We start from the raw sequence: 26,195 nt of genomic DNA, 5'->3' as shown, positions 1-26,195 counted from the left end.
CGCCTCTGCGCCACAAAACGAAGGAAGTATTTCGTCAGCAAACATAGACATCGTGATATTCCAATCGCTACCGTCTAAGAAATGATTTGTGCAATGATACCTAAAGAAAGTCTCTTCATAATGATCCCGTGCCCACGGGTAATGATACCTAAACGAGCACCGAGAAATGATTGAATGAGGTTGCCGACAGAACAGAAAGCCAGCACTGATAACTAAGCGGCTGCCGTCGGGGCCGTGCTGAGGATGCAAAGGCCGCTCCTTCAATGGTGTCAATTCTTGGCAATGCGCTCGCCTCAGTCTGTAATTGGAGCACCACCTTCGGGCTATGTTGATGGTGAATCGTGGTATTCATATCGATATTTGCGGAGCTCAGCTAACTGAGCTTAGGACTCCTTGCTGCTTACTTAACCAATCAAGCTGAAAAGATGTCCCCTCTACTCATGTTGACAGTTAGATCTCGCCAGCTTGCGCCTATTGGAATCTCTAGCTAAGCTCACAGATTCTATCCAATGGTAATTTCAGTCTTTCTACAGAGCTGATCGGGTCGGGAGTCGAAATGACGTCTAGTGAGTCGCAAAAGTCTTTGTTTGACCACTCGAAGCTTACTCCTTTAGTCTATGATCACTCTCTAGATGTGTCGGTCATTATAGACCCAAGCACAAAACTTCCATACATCATCCGTCCTTATGAGAACCATGGCATGTTTGGAAGATCAACTCGCGACCTGATGCTTCAAGATTACATCGACGTCAATGGTGTTCACTTTCCGAGGCGATTCAAAGGTATATATAATGAGTACCGAGTGTACGAAGATTACTCTGTAGCAGAAATCATGACGAACACAAAAGTATCCTTACCGCAGCTTCAGACTCCGCGCGAGCTGCATCAGTTGCCAATGCGCGACAACTCCTACGACTGGTCCGAGATTTCCGAGCTCTACGGAATACACGTATGGGCCGGTGCCTACCGCGGAATATTGAAGAACCTCACTGCAATTAACCCATATCCCGACCTGCCAGGTGTCTGGCTGTTGATCTTTGAAGATGCCGAAGCGTACAGACAAGTTGTCTGGGAAATGGACACGTACGCGATAGTGCTCGACTGTCCAGCGCACCAGAGTCATTTCGTGATTCAATGGGTAGAAGAAGTACTTAAAAAGCCGGTTGGCTATGTTTGGGTACGTCATCAATCCGAAAATGAGGAAGCGAAGCATAAATTTGACAACCATCCGGGGGAGCAAAGCCTTCCCATCACCACCACGATCATGTCTCTAGAGAAAACGACTACGCCAACGCTGGAGCCAAAGTCATTGTCTTGAACTTTGCCCGCGACTACTACACGCAAGTTCCAAATAATCAATTCATTACATATTCGTAAGCAATCTTCCAGAATATTGTAGTTCACTCGAGATATTAAATCAAAGCCAAGAACGGATAAGCCTTTCATTCTATCAGACAGCCACATGCAGGTCACATTTGTGCACATGAAGCAGTCTGTCCACTGCATCGATTATAGTTACTCTTTGGCGTCACCCAAGTGTTCAACCAACAGCAGCACCTCGGTTATCTTCGACGCCGACGATGCCAACCCAACAAACGGCTTGCTTCTCAATGATCAGTCCCTCTTGTTTGGGGCCTTGGCAGATTATGTTAGAGATCGCGTTCCGCTTCATTCAATGTGAGTAGAACGCTATATTACATCTCGGCGCATTGACGTCTAATTATAATAAAGCTATGTATCTGGACACGGGGACAGGGCTCCGTTTTCCGATTTAGTAGAAGCGGCCGGTTTTGCCTACCCTAACTATACAGCTTTAGATTATAAGTATGGCGCTGCTGCATGCTGAAAATATCTCATTATTATTAGTCGCTTCAGCATACTGAATCTGTAAAGCAACTACTTACAAGGTTGAATCAACAAAAGAGTTATAATCAGAACTATTGTAATAGATACAAAAAGCTAACAGTACGTGAAATACTGCTAGTAATGGTATTATACTTCCCAAGCAAGGCGAGTTAGTATAATATGAGCTATGTAATCAACAGTGTCGTCAGGCAATGCTTGAGATGCAATAAGATACAACTATATAGGAGCCTAGTGGGAAACAACGACAACAGGTGGCTACTGCGTGCCAGAACATGCGGCTCGAGAGTGTCCGGTAAAGAACGACACGATCAGGCTGTAGCGCCTCTAGCTCGAGCTGGGAACCTATGCATTTGTGGATGAGAGGTCGTTGCAGAGCAACCTTCGGTCTCAAGTCTCCTCGGCTTCGGGAATCGCGTACGTCCTCATCCAGTCCGATCGCAGCACTTCATCTGCGCTCAGACGATCACCAGGTCTAAAAACGAACATGCCCCGTATCATCTTGAACAGAGTATCTCTTTCCGGATCATCCATCACCTCCAGTCCCCTTCTTCTTCTTGGCCCCTGGATCGCATCTTGAAATCGCTGATCAAAAGTCCACACCTTGCGTCCCTCCTTTGGCTTCCCATTATCGCTAAATAGTTTTGATTTCCCCTCCCACGTCTCCCACCACTCATCCGGCATCAGTCCAAGGGCATTGACTTGATCCGCCGTGGCGTCATCTGGCCCAAATATGCCAGTTATCAAGGAATGGTCTCACTCCAAGGATCCCCCAAATGACACACCCGAGGCTCCAGATATCAGATGCATACGACAGGGGCGTTATCGGCTCGAATCTTGCTTGAGGTCGACGGATCTGGAGTGGCGTGTAGAACTCGAACCTTGATTCCTGTGCAGGGCAGAACGCCGTCCCAAAATCGGCGAGGACGAGCTTGGCTTCAGGGAGAGTGACTTCGTCGCCAGGTTTGCCGAGCCAGATCGGCGGATAGACGTGGGGTGGGACACCTGGTGGGAGTGGCTGTCCATCAACTCTGACGACAGGTTCAGGCTCTGGCTGATCAAATTCTCCGTATAGTTCCTCGACGGTAAGATGATCAAGACTTGGCAACCGGAGAAGGATGTTTCCCATATGAATGTCTTCCAAGCATTAGAGATAGCCAGGAATGACTAGCAGGACCAAGTACGTGTACTCACCCCCGTGAACATAACCCGAATGATGGACGTACGTAACCGCCATGGCAAGCTGGGTGGCAAGTGATCTGGCGACTCGAAGCGGAAACGGGCCACAGCCTGGGTCCAAGGCTTCAGCGAGATTGCATCTTGCCGGCGCAGTGACATAGCACGGATGTGTTCCATTTGGCCCGTCGAGGTTGAAGCGATCCAATATCAAGGGGATAAAATTTCTGGGATCCTGCGCGTTTTCATCGGCAAGGGCGGACAGTTGGCTCAATAGGTCGATCTCCTTGGAGTTGTGGTCCGCCGTGGCCACTTTAAGCGCGACATACTTGGACAGTTGTTCGTCCCGAGCCAGCCAAAGGGTCGAGTGACTGCCAGAACCGAGTTTGTGTACTGTAGTATATCGGTCTCAAAGCCTGTCACCAATCTCAATGGGATGGTATCCCCCTGGCCGATAGTATTCGAGTCTTTCGACGTCGTCGATGTGCTCATAGGGCGAAGTTGACATTGTTGACATGGTCGATAAGAGGTGTCTGTTTTTGTAGCATAAAATCGCAAGGATTGATTGGGGGTTGGAAGCCAGCCATCGCCTTGCGATTCTACAGAAGTTTGAATCACGCATTCCAGCGCCCGGAAGAGGTTGGTCGATGTTTGGTTGCTGATAAGCGCGTGGGTTGGTCAAAGTTGCCTCCACTGAAGATGGTAGCCGCTGATGGTTGGGGCTACGGGTCGAATGGGCCCCCAACCGTCCAACTACAGGCACCTTTACCAACTATTTTCATTTGACCCGCTTACTAAACTTGGACCGTTCCCACGTTGTTGGAAGTTGATTCCCGAAAGTCACCAACAGCCATGCTTCGCACCACCACATGGATGGTCTAACTCAACGACCTGAAACCCATACGCGCTAAAGAGACAACGTTTATATGTGAGGCGCTCTCATAACTAGATACGAATTCCTTTTCATGACAGTCAGCTTAGATTGGCGCGCGCGTCTGCAACAAAGGTCGACGTCCGACTATCATCAGAAATGGACCAAGCTAGCGTTGCCGTGAGCATGAGAGTCGATCGAAGCATGAAAGGAACAGTTGAAGCGACGAAGACATATATAGAGGCCCTCATTGTCCGAATAAAAACTGTGTTCGTGGATGAGACGAAGCATCGACTTTTCAGTCCATGGCCGGGAATCGACTGTCACAATATCGTTAAATACTATTTCCACAAAGATCATATACCCAAGACTGCAGAGCGAATGCAACAGTTGGTAGTCTTGGCATACCAGACCGCAAGAGACAGACAGCTATACCCACGGGCAGTCTTCATCCGGTAGGCACTCTCCACAAATCCATGTTCCATTGGATGCCTGAGCGAAGCATCATCCGAGTCAGATGCTGAGAACCACCAAGATCGGAGCTTCATGCCACGACTTCCATCAATGGTATCCGTCAACAAGACCCGAAGGGCCTTCATGTCACTCTCTGCTAAAAAGACGACGAGCAGCTGCACAAGGGTACACATGTTGCCTGCCACGGCTATGTGCTTGATCCGGAGAGCATGGCATTCAGGGAGGCGACTCATGCTGGAGAAAAGCCCGAATCGACCAGGAAGAGAAACAAAAATCGCACTCCTGTGTGGCCGTCTGCGGACGACCTCTACGCTGCGCCCGAAATCGGCTATGGCCACTGGAAATTAGTTGAGGAGACAAGCAAGGCGGCATCATTTGCATAGGTAGTGCATAGGTAGCTTCGGCAGCAGTATGGAAATTGCGTTGTTCTCCACAAACGTGTCTAGGATTGCGCGGACTTTACTGTCAACCACAAACATTTGTCTGCAGATATTCTAAGAGCGTGGAAATATGACCCATCCCGAATTCCACTGTACTGTAACGCTTTCACATGTCGACAGGGTAAACAGGTCCCCAGCGGTGGCATTGTGTGCCGTTAATCGCCTGGAATAATGCCTCAAACGTCTACATACATGTTACTGCTTAAGGGCGTTGTGTAGGAGCGGCCTGATATAGCAGTTATACTGTAAAGCTAGGAGTTAATCTCATACTAAAAGAAAAATAGTCTTGCAATGAACCTCGAGTCATAGGCAGCATTGCGTTACTTAATTGACTCGAACCGGAAGGTGGGACTATCCGAGTTACTTACGGGAAGAGGGGTTCGTCTAGCAGGTAGAGATGCATCCGTGGGATGACGGCAGGGAGCATTTCTTACAACTGCGATGTGTTGGCGGAAATGCCGGGTGCAAACCCGAGGTTCTTGGAGGTTCCGCTGCCAGCGGTGAGCGATTCTTTAGTACCTAAATCTGAGCTGAGACTTGGGGCTTTTCAGTAGGCCAAAGGATACAGGCTCTACTTCCCCCAATCGACACTTGAAACATGGAGACACAAGTGGCCAAAAAGGTACGGCGAGAGAAATGGACTTGAGAGACGTGACGTAGGACCTCCTTACAATACACACCATAGCCAACCAAGATCCTCCAACTCTACGAGTGACTAACTCAGCAACAAAGCGCCACCCACCTACGGATGCGAACCGAGAAGACGGGACTCTCCATATATAGGACATTATTACTGGACTTAAGAAGACGATGTTGCCGCATCACGTCCACAACTCAACCATGTTATGAGGTCAGATGACAAGAACCGACGTTTCAGTCCCAACCAGAAGGCATCATGACCGGATCAGATCGAGCGCAGACTTCATCGTACCATAAAGTCAGCAAACTCTCACTTGCTGCAGAGCTACCGAGACATTCAGAACCATGACCAACGCCGACAAGACACGGCAGACCACGTGGACTCCACGGGACAGCTTCGGAGACCACATCTCCACATGATCACGCCCTTCCTCCACCTCCACCTGGGAGGCGTCCACCCGTTAAGGTGTCAGGGCTGCAGAAACATATACCGTCATCTTCAAATTAAACAACGGGCTTCCTTCGTCAGGGAACTTGCACTCGTCTTCTTTGCTCCAGACGTTCTCGACAGCACAGGGCATTGGTTGCGGCGGGGAGGGGCGTCGGGATCTTCCTAATTGGGATTCCCGCCAGCACTTTGTCGGGACGACGACGTCGGAATTTGTCTTCGCAAGTGGCAATCGCGGGGTAAGAAGACAAGAAACCGTATTCTGCGGCGCCGGTAAACGAGCTGGCCACTCAAGCGATCCCCCGTGTCATCAATTGACTAGCTGGTGACTGGTGATGCAGCATGCCGCCATCACTTGACATCGCCTCCAATGGTCGTCGATGAAGCTACGACACCATCAACCGGGGGTAAGATGTGGCCTCATTTCCTCGCCTCTAGAACAGTAATATCGCCATGTACTTAAGGACGAATAACCCCCTCAGAAGTAGAGGGAGACAGCTTCACTCTTGATCCATCCAAACGCCCGATATCAAACCCCCATAACCATCCTTGAGCTTTGGCTCGAATACGCCGGGACGACTCACTCTCTCTATCGCCCAACCGCCCAACTTCCAATACCTTTCGATTTCCCCTTCAGTTTCCTCTCAATAATACCCAACATGTCAGGTACCATAGATGTCGAGGCTCTAATCAAGAAGCTAAGCGTCAATGAAAAGATTGATCTGCTAACAGGTACGGCTACTCTCGCGGCAAACGGCTTGGTTGAGAACAAGCACTGACATCTTCTAGGCCTCGATTACTGGCATACTAGACCACTCCCCGAGCATGGCATTCCGTCAATCCGACTCTCTGACGGTCCGAACGGCGTTCGTGGCACCAAGATTTTCGATGGCGTCAAGGCGGCCTGCTTCCCCTGCGGCACCGCTTTAGGTGCCACCTTCAATACGACGCTTCTCGAGGAGGCCGGCCGCAAGATGGGTGAGGAGACCAAGCTCAAAGGCGCGCACTGTCTCTTGTCCCCGGCCATCAATATGCAGCGGGCCCCCGTGGGTGGCCGCGGCTTTGAGTCCATCGGCGAGGATCCCATACTCGCCGGCCTGGGCGCGGCCGCGTTGTGCCGTGGCATCGAGAGGACGGGAGTTCTCTCGACGCCAAAGCACTGGATCTGTAACGACCAGGAACATCGCCGTAACGCGGTATTGTCCATCGTCACTGAGCGCGCCCTGCGCGAGATCTATGCCCTTCCCTTCCAGCTGACGATGCGCGATGCTGACCCTGGAGCGATCATGACGGGCTACAACGGATTGAATAATGCATATTGTAGTGAGAACCGAGACATCCTCGACACAATCTTGCGCAAGGAATGGGGATGGAAAGGCATGATCATGTCTGACTGGGTCGGTTGCTCCGAAGCTTTTCCTCTCTTCCCTTACCTGGAACCACACATGACTGACAGGTGGGCGGGTATATAGTACGGCACTTACTCAACTAACGACGCTGTTAACGCTGGCCTCGACCTTGAGATGCCTGGTCCTTCAAAGTTCCGTGGCGACCTGCTCAAGTTCAACGTAGCCACCGATAAGATCAATGAACACACAATCGATGAACGCGCGCGGCCCATCCTCAACTTTGTGAAGAAAGCCATGGCCTTGGGCATCCCCGAGAATGCCCCCGAGATGACCGACGACTCACCCGAGACGGCGGAGCTGCTGCGCCGTATCGGAGGTGAGACGCTTGTTCTCCTCAAGAACGATAGGAACGTGCTGCCCCTCAAGAAAAACAAGAAGACGGTCTTGATCGGCCCCAACGCAAAGATCGCCACATACCAGGGCGGCGGCTCCGCGGCCGTTCCCGCCTACTATGCCATTACCCCCTTCGAAGGCATCAGCGAGAAGCTCGAGTCGCCCCCTTGCTATGCAGCGGGCGCCTATACGCACAAGTTACTGCCGCTGCTCGCCAACGTTACCAAGACGGCGTCGGGCGAGCAGGGCATGACTATGAAGGCCTATACGAAGCCTCCAGGCACCGAGGACCGCGTTGTCGTCGACGACCGAGTCCTGTCCAGGTCGGAGATGCTTCTGTCCGACTACTATAATGAAAAGATTGAGGACAAGCTGTGGTATGCCGAGTTTGAGGGTTCGTTTACTGCCGAGGAGGATTGCGACTTTGAGCTGGGCCTGATTGTGTGTGGCTCGGCCAAGCTCTTTGTGAATGACGAGCTCATAATCGACAATGCTACGAAGCAACGCCAGGGCGACGCCTTCCTCGGCACCGCGACGGTTGAAGAGAAGAATACTATCCCCCTCAAGAAGGGCGAGACGTATGACTTCCGGGTCGAGTTTGCCTCGTCACCCTCCTCTAAGCTCAAGAGTAACAATACTGTCGTCGGTAGCGGCGCCCTCCGTATTGGTGGCTGCAAGGTTATAAACGCCGAAGAGGAGATTGCGAGGGCGGCCGCGCTCGCTCAGGACGCTGACCAGGTGATCATCTGCGCGGGACTCAATGCCGATTGGGAGACGGAAGGCTACGACCGCGTCACCATGGGCCTCCCCGGCCTCCAAGACGAGCTTATCTCTACAGTGGCTAAGGCGAACCCCAACACCATCGTCGTCAACCAGTCCGGTACGCCCGTGACGATGCCGTGGCTCGACGATATCGCCGGACTCGTTCAGGCGTGGTACGGTGGTAACGAGACGGGCAACGTCATCGCCGACGTGCTCTTTGGTGATGTGAACCCGTCGGGCAAATTGCCACTCACCTTCCCTCGCCGCTTACAGGATAACCCGGCCTTCCTCAACTTCCGCGCTGAGAACTCCCGCACCCTCTATGGTGAAGACATCTATATCGGATACCGCTTCTACGAATTTGCCGACCGTGCCGTGCTCTTCCCCTTTGGCCACGGCCTGTCTTACACTTCCTTCTCCTTCTCCGACGTCTCGGTGACCGCAGTGGCCGACGGCAAGCTCATCGTTGAGGTCACGGTTAGGAACACGGGCGGCGTGCGTGGTGCAGAGGTCGTCCAGGTGTACATCGCCCCCAGCCAGCAGGCGCGCGTCAACCGCCCCATCAAGGAGCTCAAGGGCTTTACCAAGGTCGCCCTTGAGCCCGGCCAGAGCGAGAGCGTCACCGTCGAGGCGTTGACTAAATACGCCGCCGCCTACTGGGATGAGTCCCGCCACAAGTGGTGTGTCGAGGCTGGTGAATACGAGGTCATTGTGTCTGACAGCAGTACCGTCTCGGACAAAGCCGTCAGGGGGTCATTCAAGATCGACGAGACGTACTGGTGGATCGGCTTGTAGGTGTCTTTTACAGGCACAGTGAGGTTATAGTGATACAATGGAAATAAAAAACCAGTGAATGCTTCGAAGCTTAAAGTCGTCGTCAATGGTATGTGGTTTGGGTGCATTGATAAAAATGTCTTGCTGCACCATCTAGCACTTGATCTATTATCTCAGCTCTTGGCGATTCAATGGTGTTAAGATTACAAGTCCTTGGGAACTCTGTGATTTCAAGCTAGTTACAGACATATAACAGCCGCCATTGAAAAGCAGTAAACACTTTTCCAACGGATGTTATATCGTTCCTAGCTGAGGGTATGGGGGCCAAACAATAGATTCCGGATCTTGTCCTACGATCCTGATGCGCGCTCAGCCCCTTGAACATAATACAGCCCGAGATCATGACCCAAAAGAACAACTCTGGTTTCTGCCTCTGTACATGCAATCATGGTGTATCCCGGCGCCAGCGGCTGAAGCTGCATCCTTGTCATCTACAAGCATTCTTCACATAGTGCCATTTGACTTCAAATTTTTCACCAGTTTGAATTGTTCTAGTCGCACAATGAGATGCGTTTGCTTGATTTGGAGAGATGAGGTTGGACTCGCAGGTCGCTCATGACGAGTGTTCTGAGCCTGCGCATCGGTTATCCGAGATTAGTCCGCCAGAAGGCCTTCGGTATCTTGTCCCAATGACCCACTGCCGTTCCTTGTGAGCCGCTACAAGTACACACTCCGAAACCTGATTCCGTCCAACATTCAACACCCAATTTTGTGACAACCGCCACGGTCTATCACCAGATCCCACTTGATCTTCTCTGATCATCTTGAAGAAGACATGCCGTACGTCATGTCGCCAACTCCAGAGCCCGGCTCACAGCCCCCGAGCTCATCTTTGGCCCTCGACAAGCCTGTGCCTAGACCACCCAAATCGGACGCCAGGACGAGGGAGATCCGCACGCAAAACCGACGAAGGCATTACCTTGAGGCACATCCAGAGTACCTAGAGAGCACAGAGCACGAGTTTGCAGGTATGTTTCCAGCTCTTCCACCACCATGGCTGTCTGTCCGCGGTGCTCCTTGTCCTCTGCCTTCTCTGCGATCCTGCTCGTCATGACTTCATCAGTATCCTGATTGTCGCTGCATCTCAGACCCAGTACTGTACGAAAAGCTCGTTCGTCAGTACCAAACGCCTGCGGAACGCGAGGCCGAGGGCAAACGTAAGGGATACTCCCGCGTCCTAGAAGGGGATCTCTTGAGAGGAGAGGCACGCATGGCCGAGATTGCTCAAAGTACTGCCGAGCCGTCTGCATCTTCACCGGGGCCACCGGCTTTCGTCGACATGGCCACGGTCGATGCGGACCTCACCGCCCCCGCAGACATGGACGAGGCAAGAGAGAGGTGGCATCAGTTTTTGACGCGACGCTTCGTCCACGGCCATGACGATGATTTTGACTATGACAAGGTCGATTTTAACGAGGCCTTCGATGTCCTGGAGCGACGTGATGCCGAAGACGCGCGGTTCGAAGACGAGGAGCCGGGCTGGGCGAGTGACCGCGAAAGCGGCGACCCCGAAGAACAGCAACCCGCCAAGTCCGGAGAGACAGGCATTCAGGACTTTTAGTTTGCCGCAAGCTCGCAGCTGCCGTGATCCTCCTGGCTTGCGTCCACCATCGACATCTCGGCAAAGTTGGTAATATTCAGCCTCAACGCCAGGCGCAACAGCTGCATGAGCCCCCTGTTCTACTATGCTGAAGGCGACTTGCATGGGCCCCAAAGCAAGCATTGCATGTCCTGCGTCTGCGCCGGCAACGTCGGGCTGCTTCTCGAGGCATCCTGACGTCCCGTTTGCGGATTTCAAGCGGCATCCCGCTGCAGTATCAGCAGATCTGCCAAACCCTTGGTGGAGGGCTACTCCCAAGGCCCGGCCGGCTAAAGTCGGCGGGTGAGTGAGATCCACTGGCTCGTTCATTTCAACCAGACACATGGCAGGCGGCGCAACAAGCTTGATCGGCTCTTCGAACCTCAATTCGACCCCAAGTGCCCTGCGACGAGGGTGACCCAGTTCCCGGGCTGACTAGCAGGCTCCATCCGTATACCATGGCGGCATTTGGTGGCTCAACATGCCCACAACAGTGGAGGGGGTAAACCGGGAAAATGCGCTGGGTAAATGGGCACTGGGCGTCTCGTCCCGCATGCCACCCTGCCCCCATCGCCAAGCGCAACATCATCCGCACCCACTTGGGGTAATGGGTCCCTGACGAAGCCGAGACGTGATGGAATGGGGGAACAGAACGAGGGGCACCTTAAACCCCGCCATCGACCTTCAACTGAAGCTCTCTCGTTCACACTTCGCAGCTTCATGTCATCTTTCTCTCGGGTTCAACGATAAACTGTGAACCTTGACGAGCTCGAGCTTCTCATAAGTACTTCAGCTGCGTCTCCTCTGCCCCCAAACGGCAGCAACATTCACTCCCCCCCGGTTTGTCCCTTATTCACCATCCACCATGGCGCCTCTCATCACCGGCATCTACACGGCAGATCCGTCAGCCCATGTCTTCGAGGGCAAGGTCTACATCTACCCGTCGCACGACCGAGAAACTGACATTCAGTTCAACGACAATGGCGACCAGTACGATATGGCCGACTACCACGTCTTCAGCACCTCCTCGCTGGACCCCACCGAGGAGCCTGTCGACCATGGCGTCGTCCTGAAGATGGAGGATGTGCCCTGGGTGTCCAAACAGCTCTGGGCCCCCGATGCCGCCTTCAAGGACGGCAAGTACTTCCTGTATTTCCCCGCGCGCGACAAGGAGGGCATCTTCCGCATCGGCGTCGCCGTCGGCGACAGGCCCGAGGGCCCCTTCAAGCCCGACGCCGAGCCCATCAAGGGCTCCTACTCGATCGACCCGGCCTCCTTCGTCGACGACGACAACCAGGGCTACCTCTACTTCGGCGGCCTCTGGGGCGGCCAGCTGCAGTGCTACCAGAAGGGCAACGACGCCTTCGACCCGGCGTGGCAGGGCCCCAAGGAGCCTTCGGGCGACGGCGTCGTCGCCATGGGCCCCCGCGTCGCCAAGCTGACCGACGACATGCACCAGTTCGCCGGCGAGGTCCAGGAGATCCAGATCCTGGACCCGGACACGGGCAAGCCCATCCTCGGCGACGACCACGACCGCCGCTTCTTCGAGGCCGCCTGGGTCCACAAGCGCAACGGCACCTACTACTTCTCCTACTCGACCGGCGACTCGCACTACCTCTGCTACGCCACTGGCGACAGCCCCCTCGGCCCCTTCACCTACGGCGGCTGCATCCTCGAGCCCGTCCTCGGCTGGACCACCCACCACTCTATCGTCGAGTTCAAGGGCCAGTGGTGGCTGTTCCACCACGACTGCGAGCTCAGCAAGGGCGTCGACCACCTCCGCTCCGTCAAGGTCAAGGAGATCTTCTACACAAAGGACGGCAAGATCGTCACGGAGAAGCCCCAAGAGTAAGGGCCCGAGAGGGGAAAAGTTGTACGAAATGAAAAATAATAATGACCTTTTTTCTGTGCCTGCATGCATCTTGATGGCCTCTGTGTGCATGCCCTCTATTGTACCCTTGACCTGAGCGCACCCATCCATGTGCTCCCTAATCAAAACGCGAACATACACCTCGTCTTGCCGACTAGTATCCTGCGTCGACCACCCCAAGCCGCAACTTCCGCAGCGCCTCCTCATACTTGGCCGGACTGTGATCCATCAACATGCTAGTCCCGAACCGCACCTCTCCAAATCGCGCCTCAACATCTCGGATATACTTAAGAACGACTCTCTTCGCCGGCCGCCCGATGTCCACCTCCTCAGCGAGCACAAAGGCATCCCTCCGCAACACTTTCGAGCTCTCGACCACGAATACCTCCCCTGGCGGCACGAGCTTGGTGCCGACTATGCTCCTCCTCAAGGAGCCCAGCGCCGTCAGTGCCCACTGGTCATTCTCGGGCAAGCTGGCGGTGGAGGTGGCGTACCACTTGTCGGCCAGTCCGTGTTGGAAGCTTGCCATACGCGCCGGCGGGCCTCAGAGCGGGAGGCGTCGGTGCTGTCGCTCTGGAAGGCGAGCGCCACCGCTTGAAAGTCATGCAGGACGCCGAGTGAGAGGTACGGTACGAGGTCGTGGCCGTGGACGATACTTGTGATGAGGCCACGTGTAGCCTTGCGCAGGGCGGGAGACATTGTGCCCGGCGGGCCGTAGGCATAGACGTGTATGGGCCGGCCTGAGGGGAGGCAGACGTGCGTCGTACCACCGGAACCCGCTGTGGCCGAGGACTCGTATGTGAGTAGGCGGTGGTGTGGTTCGGCAGAGGTCACGAACCCCGTGCCAGTTGGACTCGGCTCGGCGAGCATGGTGCCTAGGAGGGCTGTCACGGCGCCCCCTAAGGAGTGGCCGCAGAGGATGAGGCCGTAGTCGCTAAACTCGTCGAGTGCTTCTTTAAGCGTGTACAAGACTCGGCCGTCGCCACCGTAAAGAAGTCGTCGTGCTGATGCGTGCACGCCTTTGTGAACTTGATATGATTTCCCACGCCACGACATGTCATCGTAGTCGCAAGCGAGATCAGCTAGAACGTCTTCGAAGCCCAAGGTACCTCGGCAGGCCAGCACTACCGCTTTGGATTCATGATCGAGAGAGATATAATGGACTAGGGGCACCCCGGTACCAGTTGCACCTGTCGTGTCGGACCCGCCGTGAGAATCGACGAAAGAAGCCATGAGAACGTCTTCAGCCTTGGACCCCGTGTGATGAGCAAATGATCGTATTTCATGATGCGTCTCGTCCATGGCTTTGAGGATGGGTAAGTTCCTCGAGATCCTCATGAACTTGAGGAATCCCGACCCATATGCGGCAGATGAGTAAAGCATGAAGCGTGTGATGTTGCGAAGTAAATGTTTTGCTGGGAACATTCCATCTACAACGCCGGCACATCGCAACGTTTCGATGGCCTCCGAATCTGTGTAGGCACTCTTCGGATGCCTCGCTGCCAAGACCAGGGAGGTTTGCGAACCATTCGTTGCTATGCTGTAGAGGCTGGTGCTGGGAGTGTGTCCTCTTTGCCTCATGCGATTGGCTCTAGGTGAGGCGGGGGAGCCAAATTCACTTGCATCATACTCTGGAAACGCCTTGCCCAAGGCGCTCGGTGATCGCCGGGCAAGCATGGGGGATTCCGGCCTAAGACTGTCCATGGAGTGCATCGAGTAAGTATCAGTTTGAGATACAACCGAATCCCGGCGACGTTCGTGAATCGAAATGAAGCCTGCCCGAGATGAGCTGCGAGGATTTTCGGCATGGTCATCGAAGGGCCCTTTATCGCGGAGATTGGACGAGACAGTCGGTCCTGTTGCTCGATTAAAAGGACGATGGGGTAGGTTAGTTGGGCTGACAAGCTTCTTCAAAGTTGACGCCGGCTTTGGTTTCGGTGCTGGGTTTGTTGAAGGGGCCGTCGCGGCAGTTGCATCATGTGTATCTCGACTCCAGAGACTGGACATACTAGAACCTGGAGCTCGTTTCAGAGCTTGTCGCACACCCGTCTTCTTCGGGGGCAACTTGCCGTCTTTGATGGGCTCAGTCTTGGACTTGGTCAATCGCGGTTTGGCCGAGAGAGGCTCCTCAGCCTGGGGCGAAGGTTCAGAGCTACGCTTCGTGCCAACTGGCCCTAACGGAGCACGCTGGCGTTTCTGATTTGATCCGTTGTCGGAAAGTGTGTTGATTTGGGGCTTCACAATGTCGAGTACGGAGTCAGACACCTTGCGGGAGGTTTGTCTGTGGAAAGAGTCTGACGCAGGAGGGGTCATGGTCTGCTCTGACCTTGGACTTGTAGCGAGTTCCTCGAAAGCTTTTGAGTTGCGCCGCCGCGGCGGAATAGGGGGTGGTTCTTCTAGCGCCTTATGACGCTCTGGTAGCTGTGGAGGTGGATTGTCTGGCCCGTCAAGAAGAACATCAATCTCGGCCACTGATCCAGGCACATTCGGAGACTGGTCGTAGCCTCGACAGGCCGTACTCCGGAGCATCGTCTTGTCGAACTTGTACACCACACGTTGCGTGATTTGATCGGTGACCGCACCGCCGGTGGTACTCGAAAACACGTCTCTTCGAGCATCGGCCGCAGGGATGAATTCTCTCTCAACAAGCTCAACACCGGGGGGTGGGGACAGTGCGGGCGATTCGGCGCCAGTGAATTCAACAGTGATGGTCTTCTGCGTATGTGTAGATGTTGTGATAGAAACGCTCGTGTCGGCGGGTAGAGATTGCATGATTTGGTCTCGAAGACGATTTTCGGGGGAGAGATAGTCATCCTCGTCACCACTGTCTTGGCTGGCGTGTCGCTTCAGCGTCGCAATGAGGTCTGGGCCAGGAGAGGGTCCGGGTTTGGAAACAAGGATGCCGGGCCCCTTTGGCTCGTAACGACCCTTGTGCATGCCATAGAGGCTGTCTTCGTGGACGTCGACTCGTTCGCCATCGCTGAGAACGACGATATCCCAAACAATCTCCTCCTGAGGCGCTCGGCGTCTTTCCTCATCGGGGAGTTTCCAGCACTTCTGCTGAAGATATGCCAATGCACAGATCCCCATGGCGAGATCCGTGACGCCAACCTTCTGACCACTGTGGCCGGTTGCTGGGTTCTGAAACTCACGGCGGACCAGCGTGATGATGCTGGCGATTGCGCGGGACGAGTCTGTGGAGCCGAAGAACTGGTCCATGGACGACAGAAGCAGCTGCGTTATCTGCGAACCAGCGGAAAAGGTCGTTTCGGTAACATAGAAACCGGCGGTCGTCCAGAACACGATCTGGGACATGGCCATGTGCAGGCTCTCGAGACTCCGTTCGATGACAGTCTCGGCATCTACGCGGGCCAAGGTGGACTGTGACCGTGCGATGGCATTTTGTCCAGCTCGGTGGAGGATTCCTTCGAGGATGCCACGGCCGAGCTCCAGGCTCGACAAGGTCGTGAATTTGGCGGCATCGAACCCATACGAAGTGATGAGAGTTCCCACACGAAGCGCGAGACTGCTGGATCGGGTGGCCAAACTGATTGCTTTGGCGACGGGTTCGGGAAGGACCGTCCTGCCAGGTTGTGTTTCAGAGGAGATTCGAACAAGTTCCGATCCAGTTGACGATGGCTGGACGATTTTCTTTTCAGTCTCAGGGTCATCGCCAGAATCCATCGTGGCGAAAGTCCCTCCGATCGCGAAGGGGTCACGCTCCTATCCTAGGTCCTAGGTATGCTGCTGTCGAAGACAAGTTGAGAGTATGGACTGGAGGAACTGCCTGGTACTACACTGGTAGTTGGCAGAAAAGGTGATAGGCCATGATCCATGCTGCTGCAACTGCCTGGTGCCTCGAATGGAGCCACAACGTCCTCTTGCGTGACGTTGGGAGGTGTGGGTGGGCTTGTTGATGGAAGGCCTGCCACTGGAATGGTTGACTTCGAATCGAGTCGTGATTGCCTTCGACATGTGATTCCGAGACAGGCGATGGGCGCTCGAGGCGGCAGGGAAGGGGAGAAGCATGGCAATAGCATGTCATAGGCAGTTGCAGTGGGGTAAGTTTTCTGATAAGATACGGGACCTGGCTAGAGATAAGGCTCGGATAAGAAGCCATAAATAGCACGAGGAGCCCTGGGTGCCCTGGTGCTCTGGTGCTCTGTTGCGGGAGAGCCGCAGGGGCCCTCCGGGGGTCGCCCAGGGCGCTCCCCACCCGGGAGTGTCCTTAGCTCAGGTCCTTGTCCACCAAGAGTCAGTGTGTTGAGGCGCGGGCAGAACGTGCTGGCGGGCTCAGCTCCAAGCTCGCTCGATCCGGCCAACTGGCTGGCTGGGGGAGACGATCGCTCGAGGACAGAAGGGGAGCGCCAGATTTCTGTTTTAGCCCCCTTCCAACTTGCCAACAAACACTGCAGCCTTCGTTGACAAAACTACCTCTGCCATTGTCTCGTTTTGCGCCTTGCCATTCTCACTCGTGAGCTCGACGTTCGTTTTTGAGCACCTTGAGTACGCTCCACCGACTCGAATTGCCCCTCAACACCAACCACGACGGCCCTCTCCGCCTACGCCAGCCACAACAAGCACCATGTCTGAGGCAGGCCTTTTCTCCCACGATCTCCTGTCGCCCACTGTCGCGGCATCGCTCCCTGAGGGCTATATCCTGCGAGCCCTGCGCAAGTCCGATTACGACACGGGCTTCCTCGACTGCTTGCGCGTCCTGACCACCGTCGGCGAGATCAGCGACGACAAGTTCGGCGAGCGCTACGACTGGCTGCAGTCGCAAGACGGGTACTATATCCTCGTGGTTGAGGACACCAGCAGGGGTGCCGTCGTTGGCACCGGTGCTTTGATCGTAGAGCGTAAATTGTGAGCAGCCAGCTAGCTCTTGTCTTTTCTTTTCCCGCGTAGTACTTTGGTCCTGACCGCCATCTCCAACAGCATCCACAGCTTGGGCCTCGTCGGCCATATCGAGGATATTGCGGTCGCCAAGGACCAGCAAGGCAAGAAGCTCGGCCTGAGGATCATCCAGGCCCTGGACTTCATCGCCGAGAAGGTCGGCTGCTACAAGAGCATTCTCGACTGCAGCGAGGCCAACGAGGGCTTCTACGTCAAATGTGGCTTCAGGCGGGCCGGTCTCGAGATGGCCCACTACTACGAGGGAGACAAGAGTAAGGCATCCTAGACGCGGCCTGTTGTTCTTGCCACGCGACCACACGTTTTCATGCCATCCACATGTTGGCTTCTCTTTCTGTCATCTGGTCATCACATATTAGACACTCGTAAACCCTGTTCGGCGTTTCACGACTGATCTCGGGCATCTGCAGGCTCGAAAATATAGAGGAAGATTTCCTGCGACGGGGCGTGGATAGCGACGAAAATGAATAGACGATCAAACTTCGGCCGAGTGCAAGTTGTCGGGCCCTGTATGATGTGTTCGACGCGTCCACGATGACAGGGAAGGTCGCAAGGAAATCGCTGGCCGTCATGGCAAGGCTTTTGTAGTCGTTGTTCGCGTTGCTCCCTGAGGTCGAACTCCGAGGCTGACGTATGGGCCGCCACTATCCCTCATGCCACGTATCCCTCAGCTGTGCGATTTGAGCGGCGCCAGAGCATTCGGCCTACGCCTCGTTGGACTACTTACAGCGCCCGGGTTGAACTTTTGAACCACGGAGCGCGCCTGGTCGCGTAACCTCCCCATCGGAGCTCCTCCAACACATGCTTCAGTTGGTTCCGACAATGTAGTCACGTCGCATGATTAGCACTTTCACATGTCTCTCGTGGTTTTCCACCCCAATGACACGCCTGTTCTGAGCTACTGGATTACCAGCATCAGATGTCACGGCTGATCTCACCTGCCCCCCGGACACTTCCGGATATCCCCAACCTGACTTGTCCGACGCAGCGTACATCTCCGAACCTATAATGAAAGTCTTTTGCCTCTGCAATGTAAAGACTGCCATGCAGTCGAGCCAAGCTGTTATCTATCTGGGCAAACGCCATTGGCCTACATATAATCAGACACATCCGAATCGTCTCTCACACCATGTTGGAGGACATAGCCAGGTCGCTCACTCGACTGCGCATCGCTTCTCTGAAATCCCAGTACGTCGCAGCTGCATGCAGACTTTTGAATGCATACCAAATGATGTGCATTGCTGATGGAGGTGCAGGGTCATCAGCAACAGCCACCAGCCGCACATCGCACGACGCCGCCGTAGCAACAGAGTGACAGCTGTGCAGTGCAGGTGCAAGACTCCTGTGTTCAAAAAGCATAGAATCGTCCGAGTCGTCTCATAATCCTTAAGCAGGCTTCTCAGTATGTCGTACGGAACCGCCAAAGAGCCCGAGCCTGAGAGCAGGGCGTGGCTCATGGGGAAGGAGGCGTTCGAGACGAAAATGCCACATCATGAAGGCATCAAAGCCCTGTGGGAGACCAAGTGGAGATTTCCGGTAAGGCCACTGAAGCACTATATTCTCCAGAGCCGCTTACCAACGCAATTAGTGCACCAAAAGCGTGTACCCTTTCCATGACGGTCAGTACGAAGACTTTGTGGATGTCTTCGAGCACCTCATCAGGGTAAAGAAGGCCATGTATTTGGTGTCTTGTTACGCAGCTGACCCCGCGATAGTACAACATCAACGACGGCACATCGAGACCGTATACTGAAGCTTTCTTTCCCAACGCTGCCCGTCTCATTGCTAGAGGTGACAAGGCCGCGGCGGCTGGTGACCCTAAGCAAGCAAGCCAGTTCTACCTTCGCGCTTGTGTTCTTTACCGCATCGCTCGTTTTCCCTACATCACAGCCTTCCCAGATATCAGCTGCCCCATCAAGTGGAAGGCGTGGCAGTGGCAGAAGGAGACATATCTCAAAGCTGCCAGCGCGTGGGAGTGCCCGGTAGAAGAGGTTGAGATCCCGCATCGGCGTAAGCAGGGACGCGACAGGGCGAGTATACCTGTGTATGTTCGGCTGCCCCAATCGACGGATTCTCAGCGCCAGCCCTGTCCCGTCGTCTTGCTCATGACTGGTCTGGACGGCTACAGGCCCGACAACACGCTGCGTTGCGACGAGTTCTTGTTACGAGGATGGGGTAGTGTCGTCGTCGAGATCCCGGGCACAGCGGACTGTCCTGCTGATTCGGCTGACCCAGACAGCCCTGATCGGTTGTGGAGCAGTGTGCTCGACTGGATGGCAGCGGACGGCCGGTTCGATATGGGCAAGGTGATGGTCTGGGGACTCAGTTCGGGCGGCTACTATGCTGTTCGCATCGCGCACACGCACAAGGAGCGGCTCATCGGCTCGATTGCGCAGGGAGCCGGATGCCATTACTTTTTCGATGAAGAGTGGTTGGACAAGGCCGATGGGCACGAGTATCCGTTTCAGTGAGTCGTCTTCCGTGCGGGCTCATTATGGATGAGTCCATTACTGACCACTCAACGCAGATTGACGCCGGCTATGGCTATGAAGCACGGTTACGAGACTGTGGCGGAGTACAAGACGGGGGTGCAGAAGAAGTTCTCGCTTCTTGACACAGGAATCCTACAGCAGCCTTCAACCAGGCTCCTTTTGATCAACGTTAGTGACTTGGTGCGATCGTATGAGAACGGACAGCTAACTTTCTCAGGGTACACAAGATGGCTTGATGCCAATCGAGGATTCCATCATGCTGTTTGAGTACGGAACGCCCAAAGAGGCTAGGTAGGTAGCGCGTCCAGTACGGAGATGCATGGTGCACAACGCTGATATACGGCAGGTTCTTCCCGGGAGCGTTGCACATGGGATACCCGATGGCCAATGGGTCTGTATACCCTTGGATGGAGAAAGTCATGGCTTCCAAAGCTTGAGATGGCTGCTGGCAAGGTTATTGTGGGCAAGAGCGGCTGGTGTTTTAGCGGTGTAATGGTATTAGTTGTATCATTAACGCAAATTGATTCACGCAGTGCCTCATACATTTGACATATCCAAAATTACCTTCCCATCCAGCCGCCGTCAACGACGAGTGTATGTCCGCTAACGTAGCCACTCGCACGACTGGCCAGGTACACCGTCGTACCCTGGAAGTCCTCGGGCGATCCCCAACGACCGGCGGGGATGCGCGCGCTGATGCTGGCGAGGCGCTCTTTGTCCGCCAGTAGAGCTTCGTTCATATCAGTCTCGATGTATCCCGGCGCGATGGCGTTGACGGTCACACCCTTGGATGTCCACTCGTTGGCGAAGCTCTTGGTCAACTGAGCCACAGCGCCCTTGGAGGCGGCGTACGCCGGCACTGTGAAACCGCCTTGGAAGGACAGCAGCGAGGCGTAGCTGATAATGCTTCCCCGTCTGCCGGTCACGGCGTCGGGCTCGAGCTCGAGCATGTGGGCACCAATGTCGCGCGTCACGGTGAAGACGGCGTTGAGGTTGACCTGCAAGACCTCATTAAAGTCGTTGTCGGGGAACTTGTGCGCTGGGTGGCGGCGCTGGATCCCGGCGCAGTTGACGAGGATGCGGATCTGGTGGCCGTCGGCGAGGACCTTCGGAACGAGAGCAGCGACACTGGCGGGGTCGCTGAGGTCGGCAGTGTAGATTTCAGAGGTGCGGCCGAGGGCACGAATGGCGTCGCGGGTGGTGGTTACGGCCGTGTCGCGCTGGACGAGCAGGACGTTGGCTCCAGCCTCGGCAAGACCAATGGCGACGGATTGGCCAATACCGCGGGTGCCGCCAGTGAGAAGAGCGGTTTGTCCCTCGAGGGAAAACATTTTGGCGGCCATGATGATGAATGACTTTTGTAGCGAGACAGGCTTAGACGAGCTATGGAAGCAGAGCAAGAGGCAGGGGGACGAGAAATAATCCAAGTGTTTGGTAAAGGCCCCAGAATGACTTAAAAAAAAAAAGAAATCTGCAGTCTCAATACAAATTTAGTAGCTCGCAGTACAAAGATATCGAGAGCCAGGTCAGGGCATGGTCGAGGATCATGATCAAAGTCATACCTCGTGGGAAGCTCTCGTTGGGGGGCAGAAGGGCAGGAGCCATGGTGATGGCGGGGCATGGAGGGGTCGGTGGGGGTCAGTGGAGGCCCTAGCGACTGGGCCCTGTGGAGTGTGGGGAGGGGCAGGAGCAAGGGGTGACCAGTGACGTTGCAGGTACGACCGCCCCTCGAGCGCGTCTCGCCCGTCTTTGCACCATTTGCCTGGCCGCCTGGCAACCCACAGGCCTGGGCTTGTCACTACTTCGTCTGAATCTATCCTTTTTCCAAACATGGTCGCCGGCTACGGAGCCTCCCAAGACGGATAACTGGGCAGAATCCGCCGACAATGTCTCCGCACGGTTACCGGTCCCCGGATTTGCCATGTTTACCGGCCCAACTGGGCGGGGCATCGTCATCTGCTGGGCACTCAAGTCAGCCTTCGAGGCTCCAGGAGGGGTCAAAATGACCGATGGACGGGTGCCCCTCTCCCCATCCACTCGGTCACTTCTTCGCCGGCCGATTTGTCCCAAGTCAATTTTCTGCCTACTTGAATGACCCGGTCCATCAACGCGGCCTTCTCTCCGTTTTCCCAACTTTTGGAAAGCTTGATCGACATCGTGAGATATCCAGGATTCAAGCAACAAAGACCTTCACAACGACACACCTGGCAACACAATCTCGTAGCCAACAATCGACACCCACCCGATACAGATCCTTGAACAACACACCCAAACATTACATCATCTTGATATCCAACCATGTCTGATTCTAAAGTACAAGCATCTGTGCTTCATGGTGCTAAGGATCTCAGAGTTGTGAGCTCCACGCCCTGCCTCAACAAGCAGTAACACTCCTTCTCTGACTCCCTACAGGAAGACCGCGATCTGCCTGCTCCCTCTGCCGATGAAGTCCAAATTGCCGTCGAGGCCACAGGGCTCTGTGGCTCCGACCTTCACTACTATTCTCACTACCGGAACGGCGACATCATCGTTTGCGAGCCCTTGACTCTCGGTCACGAGTCCGCCGGCACTGTCACTGCTGTTGGCTCGGCTGTCACGAGCCTAGCTGCTGGTGATCGCGTAGCCCTCGAAGTCGGCCTGCCTTGCGGGTCATGCGATCTCTGCGCTCAGGGCCGTTACAATATCTGCCCAGGCATGAAGTTCCGCAGCTCTGCAAAAGCCAACCCTCATGCGCAAGGCACGCTGCAGGAGAGGGTGAACCACCCCGCGAAATGGGTTCACAAGTAGGTGGCCTCCCTATTCGGGAAATCGTTGGACCCAAGCTTACCACCGTACAGACTCCCCGATGCCGTATCCCTCGAACTTGGCGCCTTGGTCGAACCTCTCTCTGTCGCGATGCATGCCCGCAACCGCGCCAACCTGCCTTCCGGTTCCACGGTGCTTGTGCTGGGAGCTGGTGCTGTAGGCCTGCTCGTTGCGGCTGTCAGCAAAGCCGCAGGGCAGACTGTTGTCATTGCCGACATCCAGTCCGATCGCGTAGACTTTGCCACAGCGAACGGCTACGCTGACGCTGGCGTTGTCGTCCCGCCCAAGAGGCCACAAGCCATTGAGGAGAAGCTTGCCTATGCCAAGGAGGTTGCGGACCTTGTCAAGCAGGCACAAGTCCAGGGCAAGGCAGTCGGAGAGGTTACTGCCACATATGAGTGCACTGGTGTAGAAACCTGCATGCAGACGGCCATCTACGTGCGTTGTGCGCCCCTATTCTCTACTCAATGTCCGTCTTGCTTACGAATACACAGGCCACGAGACCCGGCGGCAGGGTCATGATCATCGGCATGGGTACTCCCATCCAGACCTTGCCAATCTCGGCAGCGGCTCTGCGCGAGGTCGACCTTGTCGGTGTCTTCCGCTACGCGAATTGCTATCCTAAGGCCATTGACCTCATCGCGAGCAACCCCGCGGGCCTGCCCTCGCTTCAGAAACTTGTTACACACAGGTATCAGGGTCTTGCCAACATTGCCGACGCCTTTGGCATGGCCGCTCGCGTCAAGGATGACGAAGGCAATCTTGTGCTCAAAGTTATGGTCGATTTAACATCGTAGAATATGCGACGGGGAGGTGTAATGGGAAAATGGCCAAAGGAGAAATATGATGAGCGGGCGTCATAAGAACTTTGGTGTACAAGAACAGAAAATTAAATACGTCTGGCGCGCCGAATGCAAGCATTAAAAACATGTCATCAGAATGATCACGGAGGCGCTGTGGGTCGGTGCTCGTTTGTGTACAATGCAATCATTTCTATCTGTCGCTCTATGCTTTTGACTCTGGGAATCTTGTATTTTTCTCCACACGTCATGCCACCGATCCCAGCAAAACGAAAGAAGAAAGAGTCTCTACGACTTGTCGGGGAAGCCAAAGTCGATGCCGAAGGGAGGGTAGACGTAGCGCTTGAACTCATTCTTGGCGGCGAGGTCGGCGGAGTAGTCGTTGAGGGACTTGAGGTCCTCGTCGTCGAGCTTGACGGTCTGGAGGTTGGCCTTGATGCGGTCGGTCGAGGTCGACTTGGGGAGGACGGTGCTGCCGCGGGAGGCTGGCGGGGTGCAGTTAGCATAGGGATCTTGTGCGCCCGACTGGCAGAGGAGAGTGCGCATGATGAGACCAAAAAAAGAGACTCACTGTTGTAGCTCAGCAGGACGGTGCCGGGCGAGACGCCGTGCTTCTCGGCAATCTTGACGATGACAGGGGCGCTCATGAGGGGGCCGCCAGTGCTGCCGAAGGGGCTGTAGGACATGATCTGGATGCCCTTCTCCTTGCAGAGGCTGACGATCTCGTCCTGGGGCAGGCTGGGGTGGTTCTCGATCTGGTTGACGGCGGGGATGACCTTGGCCACGGGGAGGAGCTCCTCGAGGTACCGCTTGCTGTACTGCAGGGGGCTGTCAGCTCATCCAAGGGGTCCAGGATTGGGGAGGCCGGCGGGGGACTCACGTTGCAGACGCCAATGGCCTTGACCTTGCCAGTGTCGAGGAGCTTCTCCATCGACTTCCACGTGTCGGTGTGCTTGTGGTCGCGAATGAGGTCGCGCGAGCCGTCAGGGAGGGTGGGGAACCTGTCGTGGTTGCCCTCGGGGTTCATGGCCACGGGCCAGTGCTGGGGCACTGTCAGTCGAACGTTCGCTGCGTGGAAACAGAGCCAATTGATGTTGGGCCGGAGGTCTCTCGTCAGCGGGAGCACTTACAATGAGGTAGAGGTCGAGGTACTCGAGGCCAAGGCTCTTCAAGCTCTTGTCGAGAGCCTCCTCAACGCGGGCATCGCTGGTCTGGTAGGTTCCCCAAAGCTTGGAGGTGACGAAAATGTCCTCACGCTTGACGCCGGCGGCGAAGGCGTCCTTGAGGCCCTCGCCAACCTCGTCCTCGTTGGCGTAGCAGTACGCGCAGTCAACGAGCTTGTAGCCGTTCTGGACAGCAAAGGAGACGGCGGCCTTGACCTTGCCGGCCTCACCCTGCCAGGTGCCTGGATTTCCTGTGAGCATGGAAAACACACCAATGGGAGTCATGATGCGATCAACATACCGAGACCAATGGCGGGAATGCTGGCGCCCGTGTTGAGCTTGAAAGTCTGGTCGGCCATGATGTCGGTTGCTAGGTATGGGTAAATGTGTTGTTTTGGCGGGGGCGGGGTAGTTCGCAGCGGGGTCAGAGGGGTCGTGATGGGTTTTGGGTATTATAGATGAAGAAGAGAAACGCGACTCGAGCCAGGCAAAGGACCGCGGGCATGCTCTGGGTTATCAATCCCACCACAAACAGCCACGGTCCTCATCAACCCGACGCCGGGTGCGAAACGCCCAGTTCTCAATCTCCAGCTGAGGGGAGGCCCTCCAGGCCCCCCGCCTCTCCTTCGCCCCCTTTGCAATGACGATGGCCGTCGCCGCGCGCATCACATTGCCCCTGGCCCCTCCCCCTGGCAATCGAGTCTACGCATTGGTGGGAGAGGCGGGACCCCATTTATGGAGAATTCGCTCCACTACGGGCCACCTCTCGGGGTCAGTTCCGCCGACGTTGTTTTATTTTTCTCGCGGATTGATGCTTGCGCCCCCTCCATTCGCCCTGGCAGTGGGCTCTGAGCTTGGCCGAGTTTTTGGCGCTTGGTGCGCCCCCGTTCAGCTTAGTAGCGGCGGCCATCTCGCCTAGTTGGGGGTCACGTTGGGTAACCCGGAGAGGCTTGTGACACGCTGAACTGCGCAATGTGGGGGCCCTTTACTGGGACGTGACTAAATGAGCGAACGAGTATGCTCGGTGTCGGGATCTTGGCCTGCGAGAGTTCTACCGCGAGACCTTCCTCTGATGCACTCTGGGCGAAGGGGAGCAAGGTGCCGGCCTTTGCGCCGTCCCCCGCTTCCTGAGTCATGCCTTTTCCGGATCGTCTGGCCAAATATGGTGAGAGTGTGAGCATTGTTGTTGCTTCCTCTTCGTTTCAAAGGTTCCGCCCGCTATTCTTCCGGAGCCGTGGGGCTGTGGAGGCCTGGCCCTGTGTGTGTGCATGGAGACAGATCGCATGGCTCTCTGGCTGGGAAAAGAGTAGGCACCCTGACATG

General features: G+C 55.3%; 11 protein-coding genes across 11 annotated transcripts; 7 read left to right on the top strand and 4 right to left on the bottom strand.

The window, feature by feature from the left end:
- Positions 1 to 832: 832 nt before the first annotated feature.
- VDBG_01949 (predicted protein) lies at positions 833 to 1,681 on the top strand (the record flags this gene model as incomplete). The annotated part of the gene is made up of 2 exons (XM_003007715.1): positions 833 to 1,177; positions 1,400 to 1,681. The coding sequence occupies 2 exons, from the start codon at positions 833 to 835 to the stop codon at positions 1,679 to 1,681; spliced, it is 627 nt and encodes a 208-aa protein (XP_003007761.1).
- Positions 1,682 to 2,581: 900 nt separating this feature from the next.
- Positions 2,582 to 3,893, bottom strand: VDBG_01948 (protein kinase domain-containing protein; the record flags this gene model as incomplete). The annotated part of the gene is made up of 3 exons (XM_003007714.1): positions 2,582 to 2,894; positions 3,090 to 3,410; positions 3,835 to 3,893. 3 exons carry the CDS (start codon positions 3,891 to 3,893, stop codon positions 2,582 to 2,584), a joined length of 693 nt encoding a protein of 230 aa, XP_003007760.1.
- A 2,677-nt stretch (positions 3,894 to 6,570) lies between these two features.
- Positions 6,571 to 9,210, top strand: VDBG_01947 (beta-glucosidase; the record flags this gene model as incomplete). Its single annotated transcript, XM_003007713.1, has 3 exons — positions 6,571 to 6,643; positions 6,701 to 7,308; positions 7,384 to 9,210. 3 exons carry the CDS (start codon positions 6,571 to 6,573, stop codon positions 9,208 to 9,210), a joined length of 2,508 nt encoding a protein of 835 aa, XP_003007759.1.
- Positions 9,211 to 10,036: 826 nt separating this feature from the next.
- VDBG_01946 (conserved hypothetical protein) lies at positions 10,037 to 10,810 on the top strand (the record flags this gene model as incomplete). The annotated part of the gene is made up of 2 exons (XM_003007712.1): positions 10,037 to 10,217; positions 10,338 to 10,810. The coding sequence occupies 2 exons, from the start codon at positions 10,037 to 10,039 to the stop codon at positions 10,808 to 10,810; spliced, it is 654 nt and encodes a 217-aa protein (XP_003007758.1).
- An 883-nt stretch (positions 10,811 to 11,693) lies between these two features.
- VDBG_01945 (xylosidase/arabinosidase) lies at positions 11,694 to 12,680 on the top strand (the record flags this gene model as incomplete). Its single annotated transcript, XM_003007711.1, has 1 exon — positions 11,694 to 12,680. The coding sequence occupies one exon, from the start codon at positions 11,694 to 11,696 to the stop codon at positions 12,678 to 12,680; it is 987 nt and encodes a 328-aa protein (XP_003007757.1).
- A 172-nt stretch (positions 12,681 to 12,852) lies between these two features.
- Positions 12,853 to 16,382, bottom strand: VDBG_01944 (conserved hypothetical protein; the record flags this gene model as incomplete). The annotated part of the gene is made up of 2 exons (XM_003007710.1): positions 12,853 to 13,088; positions 13,193 to 16,382. The coding sequence occupies 2 exons, from the start codon at positions 16,380 to 16,382 to the stop codon at positions 12,853 to 12,855; spliced, it is 3,426 nt and encodes a 1,141-aa protein (XP_003007756.1).
- Positions 16,383 to 17,174: 792 nt separating this feature from the next.
- VDBG_01943 (glucosamine 6-phosphate N-acetyltransferase) lies at positions 17,175 to 18,101 on the top strand (the record flags this gene model as incomplete). Its single annotated transcript, XM_003007709.1, has 3 exons — positions 17,175 to 17,564; positions 17,637 to 17,866; positions 18,023 to 18,101. The coding sequence occupies 3 exons, from the start codon at positions 17,284 to 17,286 to the stop codon at positions 18,034 to 18,036; spliced, it is 525 nt and encodes a 174-aa protein (XP_003007755.1).
- A 640-nt stretch (positions 18,102 to 18,741) lies between these two features.
- VDBG_01942 (pigment biosynthesis protein Ayg1) lies at positions 18,742 to 20,541 on the top strand (the record flags this gene model as incomplete). The annotated part of the gene is made up of 8 exons (XM_003007708.1): positions 18,742 to 18,800; positions 18,869 to 18,943; positions 19,007 to 19,148; positions 19,201 to 19,275; positions 19,328 to 20,079; positions 20,140 to 20,272; positions 20,322 to 20,395; positions 20,451 to 20,541. The coding sequence occupies 8 exons, from the start codon at positions 18,742 to 18,744 to the stop codon at positions 20,539 to 20,541; spliced, it is 1,401 nt and encodes a 466-aa protein (XP_003007754.1).
- A 123-nt stretch (positions 20,542 to 20,664) lies between these two features.
- Positions 20,665 to 21,447, bottom strand: VDBG_01941 (2-deoxy-D-gluconate 3-dehydrogenase; the record flags this gene model as incomplete). The annotated part of the gene is made up of 1 exon (XM_003007707.1): positions 20,665 to 21,447. The coding sequence occupies one exon, from the start codon at positions 21,445 to 21,447 to the stop codon at positions 20,665 to 20,667; it is 783 nt and encodes a 260-aa protein (XP_003007753.1).
- A 955-nt stretch (positions 21,448 to 22,402) lies between these two features.
- On the top strand, positions 22,403 to 23,706 carry VDBG_01940 (sorbitol dehydrogenase; the record flags this gene model as incomplete). Its single annotated transcript, XM_003007706.1, has 4 exons — positions 22,403 to 22,459; positions 22,517 to 22,887; positions 22,942 to 23,347; positions 23,404 to 23,706. 4 exons carry the CDS (start codon positions 22,403 to 22,405, stop codon positions 23,704 to 23,706), a joined length of 1,137 nt encoding a protein of 378 aa, XP_003007752.1.
- Positions 23,707 to 23,997: 291 nt separating this feature from the next.
- Positions 23,998 to 25,231, bottom strand: VDBG_01939 (GCY; the record flags this gene model as incomplete). Its single annotated transcript, XM_003007705.1, has 5 exons — positions 23,998 to 24,194; positions 24,281 to 24,527; positions 24,590 to 24,751; positions 24,840 to 25,123; positions 25,174 to 25,231. 5 exons carry the CDS (start codon positions 25,229 to 25,231, stop codon positions 23,998 to 24,000), a joined length of 948 nt encoding a protein of 315 aa, XP_003007751.1.
- Positions 25,232 to 26,195: the final 964 nt, after the last annotated feature.

This window comes from Verticillium alfalfae, genomic scaffold (assembly GCF_000150825.1).
Source record: "Verticillium alfalfae VaMs.102 supercont1.2 genomic scaffold, whole genome shotgun sequence".
Classification (NCBI taxonomy): Eukaryota; Fungi; Ascomycota; class Sordariomycetes; order Glomerellales; family Plectosphaerellaceae; genus Verticillium; species Verticillium alfalfae.
Note: the sequence above shows the minus strand (reverse complement) of the source record. Positions and strands in the feature narration are given on the sequence as shown.